Genomic DNA, 19,182 nt, shown 5'->3' on the forward strand with positions numbered 1-19,182 from the left:
TATACAGTATATACACAAAGACACAGGCAGAGAAGACCTTGACTTAGGGAAAATAGTCATTTTTGATCATTTTATTTTTAAAAAAATATTAATTAAAAAGTTTGGATTTTAGAATGTTTGGCTTTTGGAATTCCGGATTTTGGGATTTGTATCTGTAGATGCTTTAAAAAAAGGTCCAGATGTTTTTCTGGTACAGCAGAATATAAATGCATATACAGCAACAGTATTGACAGTCTAGTAGCTTGTTCAAGAAATCTGATTTTCACTTTGTCAAGAATTTGTTTTTCCCATTGAGGTACAAATGAAAATCACTTCAAGTTGGGGTGTTTTGCCTTCTTCTGGGGTCAACAGTAGTAACAGGAATGTCTTAAAAGGTTGAACTTAATGGCTTTAAAGCCCTTGCTACATATAAATCTACCCATCAAATACAGAACATGTAACATAGCAGATTACCTTAAAAAATAGAAGTTATGCTATAAAATTTTTAAGTAAAAAAAAAATCATTTACCTCATATAATAAAATATCATTAAAATATGTGTTATATTCAATACCATTGCTTTACCAGTCAGGGTTTTAGCTACTTTGATCCTGTAGTAACATAAAATCACTTTATTTTCTTATATAAAAATATAAACATTTGATACGTTTAGAGCTCAGCTCCATTAAGAACAAATTTGGATACAACCAAATTGCTACAGTTGTCTCTGGCAACTAGGGGGTTAAATGACTTTATCCCCTCAAAACACCTTCAGTGGGCATCATCACTGCGGCAAAAAGTGAATAATTGATGTTTAACATTTTGCTGTGGTGACCTAGAATCATTGTATAGCTATAGGAAATTGTGACTGATAGTTAAAAATGTGCTATAATGACAAACTACAATGGCAGCAGTATTTCCTCATCCAAGTTGCCAGTTGAAAACATGGCTAATGTGTACAAAAGGTCCATGAATGAAAGTGGAGTTAGGGTTAAGGTTATGGCGAGAGCTGGGGTGAAGAATAAGTTTATGGATAAGAGCAAAGATAGGGTTAGCATTTGCAATAAATATTTATTTCTGTATTTAAAGTCTGACAATAAGGGGTTTACAATTCTGTTATCTACTATTGGACATAACAGGCATTACAAAACTAACCCTGAACTACATCTTTCCATAACTGGCTTCAGCAGATTTAATAAGAAACTGCAAGCAATAAATGTTTTGTTAACATAATGATTGTGGCTATATATGTCTACTCCAGTAACAAGTCTGGATTGGCTCCTCAAATTAGGGCAAGTTATGGATAGATGTTGGTATCAGAACACAGTTGCAGCAAGCAAGGTGTTAATGCGTTCAAAAGATTTTTTAACTTCTCCAGTAGTATTTCAAAACTGCAGAGAATTATATTGTAATTACGTGTTTATGACTCTTAAAGAATATTGACTGTGCCATTCCTGCTATGAAAATTCTAAAAATAATCAACATATTAACAATGTGTTTATATTAAATAATCCTCCTTGTCAGATTAACAAAGTTCAAAACCACCCTAAGTGCTAAGAAACCCTCTTATAGTTTACACTGTGTAAATGAGCTAACTATAAATTCCACCTTAAGGAAATTGTTACATTTTCACCCAACAGTAAATCAGGTTATAAAATAATACATTTGAGGATAAAAAGTACAACATCTGTCTACTGCCACTCTGTTCATGCACCAACATGAATCATTTAAATAGGCCAAATAGCGCTCTCTGACACCTTCTGCTATGCAGAGCGCTTTGATCAGAGACATATGCACCAAGTCTTCTTAAGGTGCTGAATATTTGACAATCTCTTCACATCGGAAACCATCAAAGTGAACCGAATAAAATATTTAATAATGATGGCTATGCTAAGCTCCTTGAAGGGTCTAATTGATGTGAATGAATATCCTGCTGTCATTATCTGAACATTTCAGTTACAGACCCTTACAAATGCCCGTTTACTTTTTTATTACAATGCTTTTTACTAGGAAACCTAAATGGCTGAAAATTCCTTATCATTCTTAGGTTACTCAAATGTATTATTTGATAGTGTGCATGGTTTAATGTATTTATATATAAAAAAATGGATGTGTTTAGTGAATACATTCCTCTATCAGGCTCATGCAATAGATTGACGTTAAAGGGACAGTCTAGTACAAAATAAACTTTTATGATTCAGATAGGACATGTCATTTTAAACAACTTCCCAATTTACTTTTATAACTAATTTTGCTTTGTTCTCTTGGTATTATTAAGTGAAAGCTAAACATAGGAGGTTCATATGCTAATTTCATAGACCTTGAAGGCCACCTCTTATCTGAATGCATTTTGACAGTTTTTCACCACTAGAGGGTGTTAGTTCATGCTTGTCATATACAATATATAACACTTTGCTCACATGTGGAGTTACCTAGGAGTGATTGGCTAAAACGCAAGTCTGCAAAAAGAACTGAAATAAGTGGGCAGTTTGCAGAGGCTTAGATACTAGATAATCACAGAGGTAAAAAGTATATTAATAATACTGTGTTGGTTATACAAAACTAGGAAATGGGTAATAAAGGGATTATCTATCTTTTAAAACAATAAAAAATCTGGTATAGACTGTCCCTTTAGAGGGATACTAAACCCAAATGTTTTCTTTAATGATTCAGATAGAGCATGAAATTTTAAGCATCTTTCTATTTTCCTCCTACTGAAATCAGAATATATCAGTCCCCTTCTCTGCTTTTTATTTCAGGAGTTCTATTCCTGTGCTGCTTTCATTATAGCCACACAAAACACTACTTCAAAGATATGAATATCACATGATTCTGAGGTGAGCCAATCACATGACAGTGTACTCATTTGCAGGTCCTAGTCACCCTCACCAATTTAAGCTCACTTTTGTTTGCCTCAGAAGTAATTCAGTCGGAAGCAACAGCTTTTCTGATGAGGGCATCAAAATTGTAGCACCACCACACACAGCCCCATTCACCTAGGCAACCAAAAAACTATTGAGATTGTTTACATATTTACTATAATGATTCATCCAATAGAGTATCTCATTGGCTGTATTATCTGAAGAAAATGCACAATTAAATCAGTTCATAACTACCATGTTCTATTAAAGGAACACTAAACCTATTTTATTCTTTAATGATTCAGATAGAGCATGCAATTTTAAGCATCTTTCTAATTTATTCCTACTGTCAAATTTTCTTCATTCTCTTGCTATCTTTATTTAAAAAGCAGGAATTTAAAGCTATGGAGCCAGCCCATTTTAGGTTCAGCACCCTGGATAGCACTTGCTTATTAGTGGCTACATTTAGCAAACCAATAAGCAGGCATAACCCAGGTTTTCAACCAAAAATGGTCCGGCTCTTAAGCTTTACATTCCAGCTTTTTAAATAAAGATAACAAGAGAACAAAGAAAAATTGATAATAGGAGTAAATTAGAAAGTTGATTAAAATTGCATGCTCTATCTGAATCATTAATGAGAAATTTGGGTATAGTGTTCCATTATTAGGACATGGTAGTTATGAACTGATTTAATTGTGCATTTTCTTCAGATAATACAGCCAAGGAGATACCCTATTGGATGAATCATTATAGTAAATATGTAGACAATCCCAATATTCTTTTGGTTGACTAGGTGAATGGGGCTGTGTCTGGTAGTGCTACAATTTTGATGCCTGCGTCAGAAAATCTGTTGCTTCTAACTGAATTTCTTCTGAGGCAAAAAAAGTGAGGGTGACTAGGACCTGCAAATGAGTACACTGTCATGTGATTGGCTCACCTCAGAATCATGTGATATTCATATCTTTGAAGTTGTGTTTTGTGTGGCTATAATGAAAGCAGCACAGGAATAGAACTCCTGAAATAAAAAACTGAGAAGGAGACTGAGACATTCTGATTTCAGGGATATGAATCCTGTTCATGGCCACTGCAGTCAATAATTATTTGCTGAGATGCAAGAGCGACATCCTTTTATAGGGGTCAGACATTATTGTTCTTTTTTATTTTGGCAAGTACTATCAACAGATACTTCTTAAATCCACACACCCTTAGGTAACGGCTTATTTTGCCTGAGCGGAAATTCTGCCTTTGCTAAATGTGCATTTTGTTATTACACTTTTTCTTGCATAAAACACAAAACAATCCACTAATGATATCTATCTGAACATATTTGGTGAACCACTAATAAGAGGCATATTTGTGTAGCCACCAATCACCAACTATCTCCCAGTAGTGCATTGCTGTTCTGAGGCTACACACAAGTATGCTTTTTGACAAATAATAGCAGGAGAATTAAATAAATTTGATATTATAAGTAAACTTTCAATCATGAAAGTTTAATTGTGACTTTCATGTTCATTTCAAATTATTCTCAATGTATTTATATGTAGCCATCAGTGGCGTCACTAGGGTTGGTGTCACCCGGTGCGGTAAGTTATGGTGTCACCCCCCCCCCAGAAAGCAGACACACACAAAAACACAGGCACACACACATACAAACACTCAGACACACTTAAAAACATACTCAGATGCACACACAAACACTCGGAAACACACTCAGACACACACACAAAAACACACACACAAAAACACTGAGACACACACACAAAAACTCAGACACACACTTACAAAATATGTAAACTACACTGCATTAATTATAAAGCTCATGCCTAGAGCTGCTCCCTGGCTCAGCAGAGCATCAAATGAAAGATAAACAGAGCACTCTAAAAATAAATCACTAAAGAAAAGGTTTAGGTGCAAACTATTAAAATTCTGCTCTCTGACTCTGTTCCAAGCCTGTCAGTGCACAGCCCCGGGCCGCGTGCCTACCGCTTCTTATGGCCAATCACCTCTGCACTCTGCCCACCCCCAGACCCCCGCCCGCCCTCCTACCTGTTCAGTGTGCACTTAGTGTACCGTAACCGTAATGGTCTGGTGGGCATCATACGTGGCTCCTTCACTTTAAAGACAGTGTCAAACAGTCATGCGGTCAGGTACCAGGTATCCCCCTCATGATTTGCCAGTTCCCGTTTAGAGAGACAGCACAGCAGTGAGTGACTCCACTGCTCCACATGTCACTGAGCAGTGAGCACAGATAGGCAGGCAGGTTTAGGCTAGCAGCGCAACATTGCAAGCCCCACGGCATGCCCACAACATTCATAGCGAAATTGCGAGAAGCAAAGTACAAACAAGCAAAAGCAGCCGGGAAAACTATTTGTTGAAATTGCAGCACTGGCTCAAGGGGCAAAAAATTTGTGTGTCTACAACTTCCCCAGTCCCACCAATGTTCACAAATGCCAGCCCCTCTAATAAAAAAAAAAATCTATGCATCTCAACATTGTATTTCTTTGAATTTCAATAAAATTAAAAAAAAAAAAAAAAAATTTTTTTTTTGTGTCACCCCCTGGAGGGTGTCACCCGGGTGCGGCCCGCCCCCCCCCTAGTGACGCCACTGGTAGCCATACAATCTAATGTCTCTCTCTTTAAATATTTTGAGAATACAACACTTTGGAGGTGAAAAAAATATATTTTCTGTAATCTCTGTATTTTCTGTTAGCCCAAATAATAACCACCCCCTGCTATTTCTACCAGCTGAATATTCTTTCATCATAAACTCCCAACAAGTTTATAAAAATCCTGCAGTCACATATGGCTTTTTATTATATACTTTATAGCCTTGGTTATTAAAACAACGTAACAGCTGAACCATAATATATTGTTCTCATTCCTTAATAATTGCTTTTTGTGTACGTTTGATGGATGCTTTTTGCTTTTAATAATACAGGGGATAAATAAACATGTTTTTTTTCTACCTTTTTATGTGTCTGGGCAACTTTTATTTTATAAATGAAAGAAATAATGTCTTGTTCCGGATATATTGGCTATCTAATCTTTTATTCATTATGCAGCATTAATTACACATTACTTTGCCTTTTTTTTTTAAACCCAGTACGCCTCTTTATTCTTGACTTGATAAATTGGCTTAAAATACAGGAAAATGAAGATTGTGGAATACATTTCACAAGGCTGGATATTAAAATAATTACTTTCTGCTCTGCTGTATTATTGTAGCTAGCAGTGATTGTTCACTGTAAGGGGAGAATGTGTGGTGTTTGTATTCATTATTCTTTGAATATTCTCCACTTGAAATATCAGAGCTATTTTTCCAGCATTGGTTCGTGCCTTTCAAATAGAAATAGTCTTAAAATAATGTTTACTGTTGGAATGCCTCTCTGTGAGAAATAAATACTCACACAGCTTATTCTGTATAGTTGTAATCATTAAGGTGGCTTTTATTATTATTGTTATGTGAGTATATGGTATGAATGCAAACTGTGCTCTCTAGTTTTCAATAAGATCATTATTTAGTCATTAAGGACAATATTGTTGGATTGGTTTTTCACTATTATTGAAATAAAGGGAAGGTGTAAGATGAAACACATTTTAACACTGTGGTTATTCAAATTTTATAGGAAAACAAGTAAATAGATTAGAAAAACACTTGCTGCATTATACTTAAAATTTAAAAAACACAATACTGTTTTTTTTTCCGTTTTTTTTGTGTGCTGAATAAACCAACTTTTTTCTGTGGGAGGTGTCACTGTTAGCCCATGATCAATAGGAGGCCGAATTATCTGTAGCGGATCATGTCCGCCCGCACATCGATAAATGCAGACAGCATACGCTGTCGGCATTTATCATTGCACAAGCATTTCTCGTGCAATACCACCCCCTGCAGATTCGCGGCTAATCAGCCGCTAGCAGGGGGTGTCAATCAACCCGATCTGAGGTGGTGGACGAGTTAAAGAGCAGCGATCTTAAGACTGCTGCTTCTTTACTCCTGTTTCCGGCAAGCCTGAAGGCTCGCGCGAGTACAACAGCATTTGGCTGCATTTGGGGGATGATAAATCGGCCCCCAGGCATCGAAGTGTTGGTCACAATTCCTGTTGGTTTCTCTTTCAATTTTCTTAGCTTTTTCTTAAAGGGACAAAGAACCTCAAAAAAATATCATGATTCAGATGGTGAGTACATTTAAAAAAAAACAACTGGTGACAAGTGGTTTCTGATTAGTCAAATACAATATGCAGTTATAGACTGGAAAACAATTACAAGTTGGCACTCTCAGCTTTTATATCTATACAATTACTATTGTCTAAAGCTTAAAGGGATATGAAACCTAAACATTTTCTTTTGTGATTCAGACAGAGCATACCATTTAAAAAAAAAACAGCAATTTGCTTTGTTCCCATGATATTCAGTGCTGAAGAGATACCTAGGTAGGCATTTGGAGCACTATGTGGCAGGAAATAGTGCTGCCATATAGTGCTCTTTCAAATGGATAACATTATTGAAAAACTGCTGCTATATAGTGTTCCATAAATTGGCTGGCTCCTGAGCTTATATCCCTACTTTTCAAAAAAAGATAAGAAGAGAATGAAGAAAAAATTATAATACAAGTAAATTAGAAAGTTGTTTAAAATGACATACTCTATCTGAATCAGAAATATTTGGGTTTCATATCCCTTAAACTTCTAATTAATTAGTCAACACATTAAAGGACCTCTAAATACAGAAGTAGTGCATAATTCACAAGTGCATAATAAAAGACAATGTAATACCACTAAATCTGAATTTACAAAAGCAGTAGATTATTATTTATTTTTTCTGTCAACCCCCCCCCCCCCATTTGCCAGTACCCTGATCATGTGACAGACATCAACCAATCACAGACATAAGTATACACTGTGAGATTGTGCACATGCTCAGTAGGAGCTGGTACTTTAAAAAAAATGTGCATATAATAAAATTGTGCAAAATTAGATAATTTAAGTAAATTGGAAAGATTTTTAAAACATTGTGCTCTTTCTGAATCATGAAAGTTTCATTTTGACTTGAGTGTCCCTTAAAAATAGAACAGTTCTATAGAATATTATTGCATTCATTAGGGGGAAATAATATTTTCCTTGTAAATCCCCCAAAAATCAAAATCTTTATATCTTTCTTTATACTACACATATGTGTATTAATTATATATGGATAATTGTACCAGCATGTCCTACGAATATCCAGCATTATTCTAACTGGCAATATGTGGTGGAGATGCTTTACATTATTATACAAATTATAGTGTGTCCTTATTTATAAATTATTCATAATTCTTTGTAATTCTTCATTGCTGCATAAACAGTACTGAAATCCAATAGGCTTATTGTATCTTTGTTGAAGTTCTAAGATCACATATCAATAGATTTACCCATAAATTCATTGCTAGAACAACAACAAAAATGTGAATTAAAATAACAATCGCCACTGATGTGATTTTCCAAACATTTGACGGGATTATTTAATATAAATATGCCCTGATGCCCTGTCTTGATTGTTCCATTGTGCTATCACTTTTTCTGAAGGGCATAATTTGGCCTGGGTCAACTAGACCTATGCCTAGGGCATCAATATTTAGGGGGCACAAATTCTGATGTGTAGTTTTACATGGCACGATTCCTTCTCACATCTATGTTTACAAGTCTTTATATATTACCTTTTTTTTTACAAAGAAATAATCTCTGATTGTCTAATGTGGGCACATGACTCCTCCATGTGTTTTTGGCCTCCAGTTTTTCAAGAATATATAAAAAATAAAAAATGAGCTCCAGCAGGGGCAGTCGAGGAGTTGCAGATTTCTCAGTACATAGAGAAGCACAAAAACGAAATACATCACTGTAAACGAATACGAGTTTACTCTTTACATAATTGTAAGGCAAAATAAACATGTTTTTAGTCCTTGACAAGTCCACACTGTGACCACTGATAACCTAGTGTTCTCTACTTGTAGGTCTGTAGCTGGAGTTGATACGGATCCTGATTTAGTTCATATGGAGCTTCAAGACCTTGATGGAGGTACAGTAAACCATTAAGTGTTGCATTCTGTATTTATGTAATATGTCATTCCTGGAGGTTGCAAAAAAATAGTAAAGGTAAATACACAAAAAATGCCAATAACAGATAATGTCAATAATCATGTTTCATATTGATTAACACATTCTATCATTTTACAGTAAAGCATAACATTCTAAGCAATGTCGCTGGACAAGATAAGTTTAGCTGCTGCAAACAAGGGACACAATAGTCAAAATGTAAATGTGCATGAGCACCTTTCAATTTTGGATAAAAAACGTTTTGCAATATATTTTCTATTTTCCAAAATGCTTCTAGAAAAGGTAATTTCTGCTTCAACTGTATACGCATATATGCTGCACGTGCCCTTTCTTATCCTCACTCAAACACCATGCCTGCTCATCACTGATACAATCCATTCCCCAGGTGGATGATTAAGGGTGCACAGGACATGTAGCATATATGCATATCCCATTGAAACAGTAATGGCTCTAGTGGAAGCATTTTGCAAGATACTGCAATAATGCTTCTATACATAGTTTAAATGCACTCATGCACACTTAAATTGTGACCCCCTATGTTCCTTTAAAGGGGTTAGTATAATCCAAGGTGGGAAGACAGCACACTCTCCAGAGTGGTGCATGGAAAGAGACTAGCCAGGTCTCAACTGCACTGCGCTTAAAAGAATAAAGGTATTTTAAAGATTTGGTGGCTGGAAAAAGTTTGAACCTTTAAAAGGGTTGTCATCTTTGTTAGGGTCTCATATATGAGGCTCTCCTTGTCAGTATAACAACTCTTTTGGGTGTATTTGTGTTGTGACCACCTATAAGGTCAAGACATAAGAAGCAAAGTATACAAGTTATGTTATATATAGAAACCAGGGCTATCCCTATAATACAGGGATAATTTGATCCCTCTTGGTTTGTCACTGACATAATTACCATAACCTGACACCACTATCAGTCATAGCTCTTTTAGCAAAGCTCATTCCGATGTGCAACCCCATCTCCTCCAGCCCCACTAACATTTGTCTTTTTAATATCCTTGGCCCCTCTACATGATTTTCCTCTTCAAAAATCCTTCTAACGTTTTTGGGACCCCTACACAACCCCCCCCCCAGCTCAATTCTCCTCAGTAGATCATTCCCATATCTAAGAGACCCCCTATTTGACTTAAAGTAACAGCAGTGTAAAATCTAATCTTTCATGATTAAGATACAGCAAGCAATTTTATACAACCTTCTAATTTACTTCTGTTATCTAATTTACTTAATTCTTTTGGTATCGTTTGTTGAGAAGCATACCTAGGTAGGCTCAGAAGCAGCAGTGCACTACTGGGAGTTAGCTGCTGATTACTGGCTGCACATATATGCCTTTTGTCATTAGCACAACTGATTTGCTCAGCTAGTTCCCAGTAGGGCAATGCTGCTCCTTTAACAAAGACATTAAAAACACATAGCTCTAGAGCAGCAATATATAACTGGCACCTAGCTGCTTATAGGTTGCTTACCACAAATGGCTTATGTTATTGGCTTATCAGATTTGTTCAGCTAGCTCCAAGTAGTGCATCAGGACCTAGCTTAATTATGGGTTTAACCCATTTGCAGGAGTTAAACACATAGGGGTTGATCACAATATTTCAAAAATATATAAGAAAAAGGATTTTTATTATTTTTCTTACACTATATTCCCAAGTGAAACACAGCTGAGGTTGATAACTCCCATGATATTTCAGGCTCTATTTCCCCAATAGCTTTTATAGCTATTTTATGAGTTGCGCTCAAGTTCAACACATCATTTTTAACTTGTAATATTATTACTATACTTTATTTATGAAGCGCCAACATATTCTGCAGCGCTGTCCATGGATACAATTCATTTAAATAAAACAATACAAGACTTGTAAGAGACAGGACACAATTTACAAACACATACAGGAGGGATTGAGGGCCCTATTACCGTGGGAAGTGATGTTTAATATAGCTGCAATATCCATTGAAAGTATAGGGCGCTATATAGGGATTTTAGATGTGCTAAACATTCTCTGGTTATGCAGTTTTACCATGGGCTTGTAATACCAGATTGTGCTCTAATCCTAGCACGGGCCAATGTTATTGATGCCGCACCCTACACTATCAATAGTGCTCGACTTGTAATCTAAGCCATGGAGTTCCATTTTAGTAGTTCCAAAAATTGAATTATTGCTGTAGTTTGTAGTGTGCAAGTTCCCTCACTGCTTATGAGGGAACTTGCACACTACAAACGACAGCAACAATTCAATTTCTAACCATTCACATCCACGGTCCATCACATACTTGTTGCTGGTACATTGTATAACCTTCTTCATAACAAGTTAAAGACTTCCTGTCAGTGTTGCCGATATCAAAACAGTTGTGAAACAACAAATGTGAACGATAAACAAACCTGACAGAAACCACTGGACACACCGGTGTTCTAAAATAAGTTGTCACCTATTCTGCCTTAAACAGCTGTTTGTAGGAGGTTGGGCCTCTAGCGCATGAGCAGTGAGCTCCACAAACCAACAGCTGTTTACACGTCACCGGAAGTGACGAGGTTGTCACATTCCTATGGTAGAAAACTTAATTTAAGACACCGGCTCCTAAGCTTACATTCCTACTTTTTCCAATAAAGATACCAAAAAAACGTAGAAATATTGATAATAGGAGTAAATTAGAATGTTGATTAAAATTACATGCTCTATTAGAATCATCAAAGAAAATAAATTGGGTTTCTTATCCCTTTAAAGACACTAAAAAAAAAAAAAGTTTTGGGTTTAATATCCCTTTAATGTGACAGTAACACACAATGCATTTGCACATTCTGATCTTTTCCTTTGATGGTATTTTTATGATGATCAACATTGTGATCTGGAGAACAGACTGCAGATAATGTGTCACTTTAATAGTGGTGTGACTTGACATATCTGCTTTAACCTCATAAAGAGTTAATGCTGAGACTATGTGCATTAGATCTCATACAGTTATTTTTTTAGAAGGAAACTGATATATGGTTGTAATATGTTGGGTTTTAAAGTTTGTACTACGCTTTATTTATTTTGACATTTTCTAATTGACCTATTGGAAACTCTCGCTTGGATAACATATCTAATGGACTTGGTTTCTATTTAGAGATTCAGTGAGGCAACCAAGTCACAGTTGATTTAGAAAAACAACTAATCTTTCCATGTTTCAAGTCACTTAAGTATTAAATCCTCTTAGAGTACAAATGCTGTGGTTGTTTCTGTATAGTACTACAGATGAGTCTAAGAATAAATTCCCATAAATGTCTGATTTAACAAATGCTTGTTAAAGTTATTGTTTATTAAACAGGGATTTGTTTATGCATTAAAGTGAATAGTTTATGTGTAGTGCATTTTATAAGCATTAACTTTAAATAATTTCTATAGAAAATATTATTCTAATACAGATACATGTATCAGATAAAGAGTTTGTTGAAGATATGCTACAAGCATTTAATAGAAATACCTTCATTAGAATGGCAAATTACACTATCTGCAACTATTGCAGGCTCACTTGGATAAGATATTGGGGCCTATTTATGAAATGTCTGTCCAACAGCGGATCAGGTCCGACAGACATCGCTGAATGCGGAGAGCAATACGCTCTCTGCATTCAGCATTGCACCAGCAGCTCTTGTAAACTGCTGGTGCAACGCTGCCCCCTGCAGATTTGCGGCTAATCGGCCACTAGCAGGGGGTGTTATTCAAGCTGATCGTATTCGATCGAGTTGATTTCACACAATCTCTGTCTGCTGCCTCAGAGCAGGCGGAAAGGTTATGGAGCAGCGGTCTTTGATAAATAGGCCCTATTGTCATGGAGTCAAGCCTGGTCTGTGTGTTAATTGATACATAAGTAATCAAATGTTGAAATTGTATTACTTGTAAATTTAATTCCAATGCATTTAAAGGGACACTTAGGTTAAATTACATTTTCATGATTCAGATACAGCATGTAATTTTAAATAACTTTCCAATTTACTTCCATTAAAAAAAATGTGCACAGTCTTTTATATTTATACTTTTTGAGTCACCAGTTCCTACTGAGCATGTGCAAGAATTCACAGACTATACGTATATGCATTTGTGATTGGCTGATTGCTATCACATGGTACAAGGGGAGTGGAAATAGACATAACTTTGAAATTTGTTAGAAAAAAAATCTACTACTCATTTGAAGTTCAGACTAAGTTCTATTGCATTGTCTTGTTATCTTGCATTTGTTGATTATGCAAATCTAATGTGTTGACTGGTCCTTTCAGAGAGTATAAGGGGCCTATGATCTGACATTGTGGATCATGTCCGACAGACCTCGCTGAATGCGGAGACCAATACGCTCTTCGTATTCAGAATTGCACCAGCAGCTCTTGTGAACTGCTGGTGCAACGCCGCCCCCTGCAGATTCTCGGCCAATCGGCTGCTAGCAGGGGGGGTGTCAATCAACCCGATCATATTCGATCGGGTTGATTTGTGGCAATGTCTGTCCGCCTCCTCAGAGCAGGCGGACAGGTTATGGAGCAGCGGTCTTTAGACCGCTGCTTCATAACTGGTGTTTCTGGTGAGCCTGAAGGCTCACCAGAAACACGGGGCTTCAAGCTCCATACAGAGCTTGATAGATTTGCTCCTAAGCCTTTTTTCTAAAAATATTCCAAAAATGTTCTTTTGTGATTCAGACAGAGCATGACGTTTAAATAAGTTTCCAGTTTACGTCTAATATCAAATTTGCTTCGTTCCCATGATGAAGAGATACCTAGATAGGCATTTGGAGCACTACTTGGCAGGAAATAGAGCTGCCATCTAGTACTCTTGCAAATGGATAACTAATAATGCTTCTGAAATGGGCCGGCTCCTAAGCTTATGTCCCTGTTTTTCCACAAAGGATACCAAGAGAACCAGGAAAAATTGATAATAGAAATAAATTAGAAAGTTGTTTAAAATCACATGCTCTATCTATCTGAATTATTAAAGAACCTTTTTTGGGTTTCATAGCCCTTTAAATCACTCAATAAGCTTTTCTGTAATATCTCTTTCTGTCATAAAACATTTATCCTACCAAAATATGAAAGGTTATAGAAACTAACAACTTCAGGTCAATGAAGTAAAAAAATAAATAAATGGAGTTATGTAATATTTAAGTAGAATAAATTGGGCTTTAGTATTCCTGTAATTACACTGGTTTATACATAATAGGCCAGATTACAAGTGGAGCACTAATTAACTCTCCCGCTCGAGTGTTAATTGCGCTAGAAGTAAGCTTTTTGTGCGTATTATGAGTTAAAAGTAAACTGTTTTTGCTCACGCGCTGACTCTACAAGCGCAAAAAGCCAAACTTACAATAAGTCAATGGAGAGAAAAAAAGTGGAAAAAAACCCACTCTGGCGCAAACCTGATCACATATTCTCATGTGGGCTAACCTGATATGAAAATATGAATATTTCACATGCCAATGAGGCCTATTTAACAAGCCGTCAACTGCAAATACGCTGGGATTCCGCAGCGTAATTGTGGTGAGCCTGATTCGCCTCATTTATCAAAGCCTACAGACCGGCAAAAGTTGAAATTTGTGACGTAACATACGATCCGCGGGTCTCAGTCTGACACAGATCGATGCTTACGTCATTACAGATGTTCCGAATACAAATTCGGCACTATCTGACTACTTTTGCAAGTTATCAAATTTCTAACAGGTACGCTCGCCACTATTCCGGCCCAGCGTACTTGGTTTTCAATCCGCCACCCTGGAGGCCACAGATGCCATAGGAATCAATGGGAGTCTGAAAGCAGCAAAAGCTCCTGTTCGCTGCTGCCAGATATTCCATTGATTTCTATGCTAGAATAAAAGTAACGTTTACACCTAACACCCTAACATAAGCCCCAAGTCTAAACACCCCTAATCTGCCGCCCGACATCGATACCACCTAAATAAAGTTATTAACCCTTATCCCACTGCTTCCCGACACCGCCACAACCTAAATAAAGTTATTAACCCCTATTCTGCCGCTCCCGGACCCCACCGCCATTAAATAAATGTATTAACCCCTATCCCGCCGCTCCCGGACCCCACCGCAACTGAATAAATGTATTAACCCCTAAACACCTGGCCTCCCACATCACTACCACTTACTAAACCTATTAACCCCTTAACCGCCAGCTCCCCACATCGCCAGAATCATCCTTATCTTATAATAAATTTAAACTTACCTTTAGAATTAAAATAAACTATATTAAGCTATTAATTAACCTACCCTAACTATTATAGTAAAATGACATTAAACTATATTAAACTATTAATTAAACTACCCTGTTATACTAAAATTACATTAAACTACAAATTAAATTAACTATATTACATATTTAAAAACCTAACCCTACTCAATTTTTAAAATCTACAATTAAAAAATACTAAGTTACAAAAAAATAAAAAACACTGTTACAAAAAATAATAAACACTAAATTACACAAAATAAAAAATAAATTATCAAATATTTAAACTAATTACACCTAATCTAATAGCCCTATTAAAATTAAAAAGCCCCCCCAAAATAAAAAAACCCTAGCCTACAATATACTACCAATGGCCCTTAAAGGGGCCTTTCGCGGGGCATTGCCCCAAAGAAATCAGCTCTTTTACCTGTAAATAAAAATACAAATACCCCCCAACAGTAAAACCAACCCCCCAAATAAAAACCTATCTAAAAAACCTAAGCTCCCCATTGCCCTGAAAAGGGCATTTGTATGGGCATTGCCCTTAAAAGGGCATTAAGCTCTTTTTCAGCACAAACCCCTAATATAAAATTAAAACCCACTAATAAACCCTTAAAAAAACCTTATACTAACCCTGAAGATCCACTTACAGTTTTTGAAGACCCGACATCCATCCTCAACGAAGCGGCAGAAGTCCTCAGCGAAGCCGGCAGAAGTCTTCATCCAAGTGTGCCGAATTCTTCATCCAACCGGGCAGAAGTCTTCATCCAGACTGCATGTTCTATCTTCATCCATCTATTGCGGAGCGGCTCCATCTTCCAGACATCCGGCGCGGAGCATCCTCTTCTGTCGACGTCTTCTGAACAATGAAGTTTCCATTTAAATGACGTCATCCAAGATGGCGTCCCTTATATTCCGATTGGCTGATAGAATTCTATCAGCCAATAGGAATTAAGGTGGAAAAATCCTATTGGCTGTTGCAATCATCAAATAGGATCGTTATCGCATTCTATTGGCAATTCCAATCAGCCAATAGAATGCGATCTCAATCCTATTGGCTGATTGGATCAGCCAATAGGATGAACGCTCAATCCTATTGGCTGATTGCAACAGCCAATAGGATTTTTTCCACCTTAATTCCAATTGGCTGATAGAATTCTATAAGCCAATCGGAATGTAAGGGACGCCATCTTGGATGACGTCATTTAAAGAGAAACTTCATTGTTCAGAAGGCGTCGACAGAAGAGGATGCAGAAAACAACAGTCCGCTGCTCATCGCCCCGTACTTGGTGCCCGGCTTTTTGACAGCTTTTTTTATAAATATGGAGAGCGTATTCAGGTCCGCGGCTGCGATGTTTGGCGAGCGTGTTGGTCCCGGCGAATGCAGCACCGTTGACGGCTTGATAAGTAGGCTTCTATGCCTTCACATACAAGAATATGTTCTATTTATTCATAAATAAAAAGTTTCTACATATATCTGATGTTTTTTTGGAATAATATACTGTATATGTATTCCTATATATCTACATAGGTATAGATAATTATATACAGATATATATATAGGAATATCTATTAAAAATGTGCAGAACATTGGAATGGGAAATATTTACAGTACATACACAGTATCACACAATTTAGCGAAACAGGAAAAAACAGCTCTGAAGTAGAGGTAATAATTCTAGCATAAATCGCGTTTGCATTAAAGCGATCGCTTTAACTTTCAACTGGTAAAACTAGTGGTAAGTCCAATGAGCGCAAACACCCGCGATAAACCCCTTATCTCTCGCGTACAAACGTTTGCGCTCTTCTTGTAATCTGGTCTAATATCAGTAACAGTGTTAAAGGGTCATAATACATGTGTACAATGCAAATGCTCTAATTTTATTAATGCTGTACAAGTAGCCCTCTGTACAAGTAGCCCTCTTTACAAGTAGCTATCGGTATCAGTAGCCCTCTGTACAAGTAGCCCTCTGTACAAGTAGCTATCTGTACAAGTAGCCCTCTGTACAAGTAGCTATCGGTATCAGTAGCCCTCTGTACAAGTAGCCCTCTGTACAAGTAGCTATCTGTACAAGTATACCTCTGTACAAGTAGCTATCTGTACAAGTAGCCCTCTGTACAAGTAGCTATCTGTACAAGTAGCCCTCTGTACAAGTAGCTATCGGTATCAGTAGCCCTCTGTACAAGTAGCCCTCTGTACAAGTAGCCCTCTTTACAAGCAGCGCTCTGTACAAGCAACCCTCTGTACAAGTAGCCCTCTGTACAATTAGCTACCTGTACAAGTAGCACTCTGTACAAGTATCCCTCAGTACAAGTGGCCCTCTGTACAAGTATCCCCCTGTACAAGTAGCCCTCTGTACAATTAGCTACCTGTACAAGTAGCACTCTGTACAAATAGCCCTCTGTACAAGTAGCCCCCTGTACAAGTAGCCCTCTGTACAAATAGCCCCCTGTACAAGTAGCCCCCTGTACAAGTAGCCCTCTGTACATGTAGCCCTCTGTACATGTAGCCCTCTGTACATGTAGCCTTCTGTACAAGTATCCCTCTGTACAAGTAGTCCTCTGTACAAGTAGCTATCGGTATCAGTAGCCCTCTGTACAAGTAGCCCTCTGTACAAGTAGCTATCTGTACAAGTATCCCTCTGTACAAGTAGCTATCTGTACAAGTAGCTATCGGTATCAGTAGCCCTCTGTACAAGTAGCCCTCTTTACAAGCAGCGCTCTGTACAAGCAACCCTCTGTACAAGTAGCCCTCTGTACAAGTAGCCCTCTGTACAAGTATCCCCCTGTACAAGTAGCCCTCTGTACAATTAGCTACCTGTACAAGTAGCACTCTGTACAAATTGCCCTCTGTACAAGTAGCCCCCTGTACAAGTAGCCCTCTGTACAAATAGCCCCCTGTACAAGTAGCCCCCTGTACAAGTAGCCCTCTGTACATGTAGCCCTCTGTACATGTAGCCCTCTGTACATGTAGCCTTCTGTACAAGTATCCCTCTGTACAAGTAGTCCTCTGTACAAGTAGCTATCGGTATCAGTAGCCCTCTGTACAAGTAGCCCTCTGTACAAGTAGCTATCTGTACAAGTATCCCTCTGTACAAGTAGCTATCTGTACAAGTAGCTATCGGTATCAGTAGCCCTCTGTACAAGTAGCCCTCTTTACAAGCAGCGCTCTGTACAAGCAACCCTCTGTACAAGTAGCCCTCTGTACAAGTAGCCCTCTGTACAAGTAGCTCTCTGTACAATTAGCTACCTGTACAAGTATCCCTCTGTACAAGTATCCCTCTGTACAAGTAGCCCTCTGTACAAGTAGCCCCCTGTACAAGTATCCCCCTGTACAAGTAGCCCTCTGTACAATTAGCTACCGGTACAAGTAGCCCTCTGTACAAATATCCCTCTGTACAAATATCCCTCTGTACAAGTAGCCCCCTGTACAAGTAGCCCTCTGAACAAATAGCCCCCTGTACAAGTAGCCCCCTGTACAAGTAGCCCCCTGTACAAGTAGCTCCCTGTACATGTAGCCCTCTGTACAAGTAGCCTTCTGTACAATCAGCTATCTGTACAAGTATCCCTCTGTACAAGTATCCCTCTGTACAAGTATCCCTCTGTACAAGTATCCCTCTGTACAAGTAGCCCCCTGTACAAGTAGCCCCCTGTACAAGTAGCCCTCTGTACAAGTAGCCCTCTGTAAAAGTAGCCCTCTGTAAAAGTAGCCATCTGTACAAGTAGCCCTCTCTACAAGTAGCCCCCTGTACAAGTAGCCCTCTTTACAAGCAACCCTCTGTACAAGTAGCCCTCTGTACAAGTAGCCCCCTGTACAAGTAGCCCTCTGTACAAATAGCCCCCTGTACAAGCAGCCCTCTGTACAAGTATCCATCTGTACATGTAGCCCCCTGTAAAAGTAGCCCCCTGTAAAAGTATCCCCCATGTACAAGTAGCCCCTTGTACAAGTAGTCCCCTGTATAAGTAGCCCTCTGTACAAGTAGCTATCGGTATCTGTAGCCCTCTGTAAAAGTATCCCTCTGTACAAGTAGCCCTCTTTACAAGCAGCGCTC

The 19,182-nt window shown here is 37.8% G+C and overlaps 1 protein-coding gene across 1 annotated transcript in view; it reads left to right on the top strand.

Annotated features, from left to right (window-relative positions):
- SORCS2 (sortilin related VPS10 domain containing receptor 2) overlaps positions 1–19,182 on the top strand; it is a 1,789,666-nt gene that overhangs the window by 1,282,743 nt on the left and 487,741 nt on the right. Inside the window, exon 6 of the mRNA XM_053704165.1 lies at positions 8,829–8,893. Coding sequence (XP_053560140.1) covers positions 8,829–8,893 — 65 coding nt within the window. The remainder of the gene's footprint in view (positions 1–8,828; positions 8,894–19,182) is intronic.

Source organism: Bombina bombina, chromosome 2 (assembly GCF_027579735.1).
Source record: "Bombina bombina isolate aBomBom1 chromosome 2, aBomBom1.pri, whole genome shotgun sequence".
Classification (NCBI taxonomy): domain Eukaryota; kingdom Metazoa; phylum Chordata; class Amphibia; order Anura; family Bombinatoridae; genus Bombina; species Bombina bombina.